Here is a 356-nt window from a genome sequence, read left to right on the forward strand (position 1 = left end):
CTCGGCCCTCACCTGCCACCTGTGCGGCCACCTGAAGCAGTGTCACGGCCAGGAGGAGCGGGGCGAGGCCCACGGCATGGCCCCCCGCTGCTGTGGCTGCCACTGTGGAGGCAGCTCCGAGCCCCTGGGGCGCACCCTGCCAGGCGGAGTTCTGCTGGAGGCCAGCCTCCCTCCGGCCTCCCTGGCACCCTTGGGTGTCTCGGAGAAGGGCAAGGCCCCCCTGTTCTTCCAGCCGGGCCCCAGCCATGCTCAGAGCTCAAGCCAGACCCCCCAAATGGTGGCCATGCTCTCCACGGGGCCCACAGGCATGAGTGCGTCCTAGGTGTGCGCCCCGTTGCTGTGTGTGCCTTGGCCCT

At 70.2% G+C, this 356-nt stretch overlaps 1 protein-coding gene across 1 annotated transcript in view; it reads left to right on the forward strand.

Annotated features, from left to right (window-relative positions):
- Positions 1-356, forward strand: part of IL4R (interleukin 4 receptor) — a gene marked incomplete at its 5' end in the record, with an annotated part of 43,920 nt that overhangs the window by 42,011 nt on the left and 1,553 nt on the right. Inside the window, 1 exon segment of the mRNA XM_015559673.1 lies at positions 3-322. Coding sequence (XP_015415159.1) covers positions 3-322 — 320 coding nt within the window.

This window comes from Myotis davidii, unplaced genomic scaffold (assembly GCF_000327345.1).
Source record: "Myotis davidii unplaced genomic scaffold, ASM32734v1 scaffold1754, whole genome shotgun sequence".
Taxonomy (NCBI): domain Eukaryota; kingdom Metazoa; phylum Chordata; class Mammalia; order Chiroptera; family Vespertilionidae; genus Myotis; species Myotis davidii.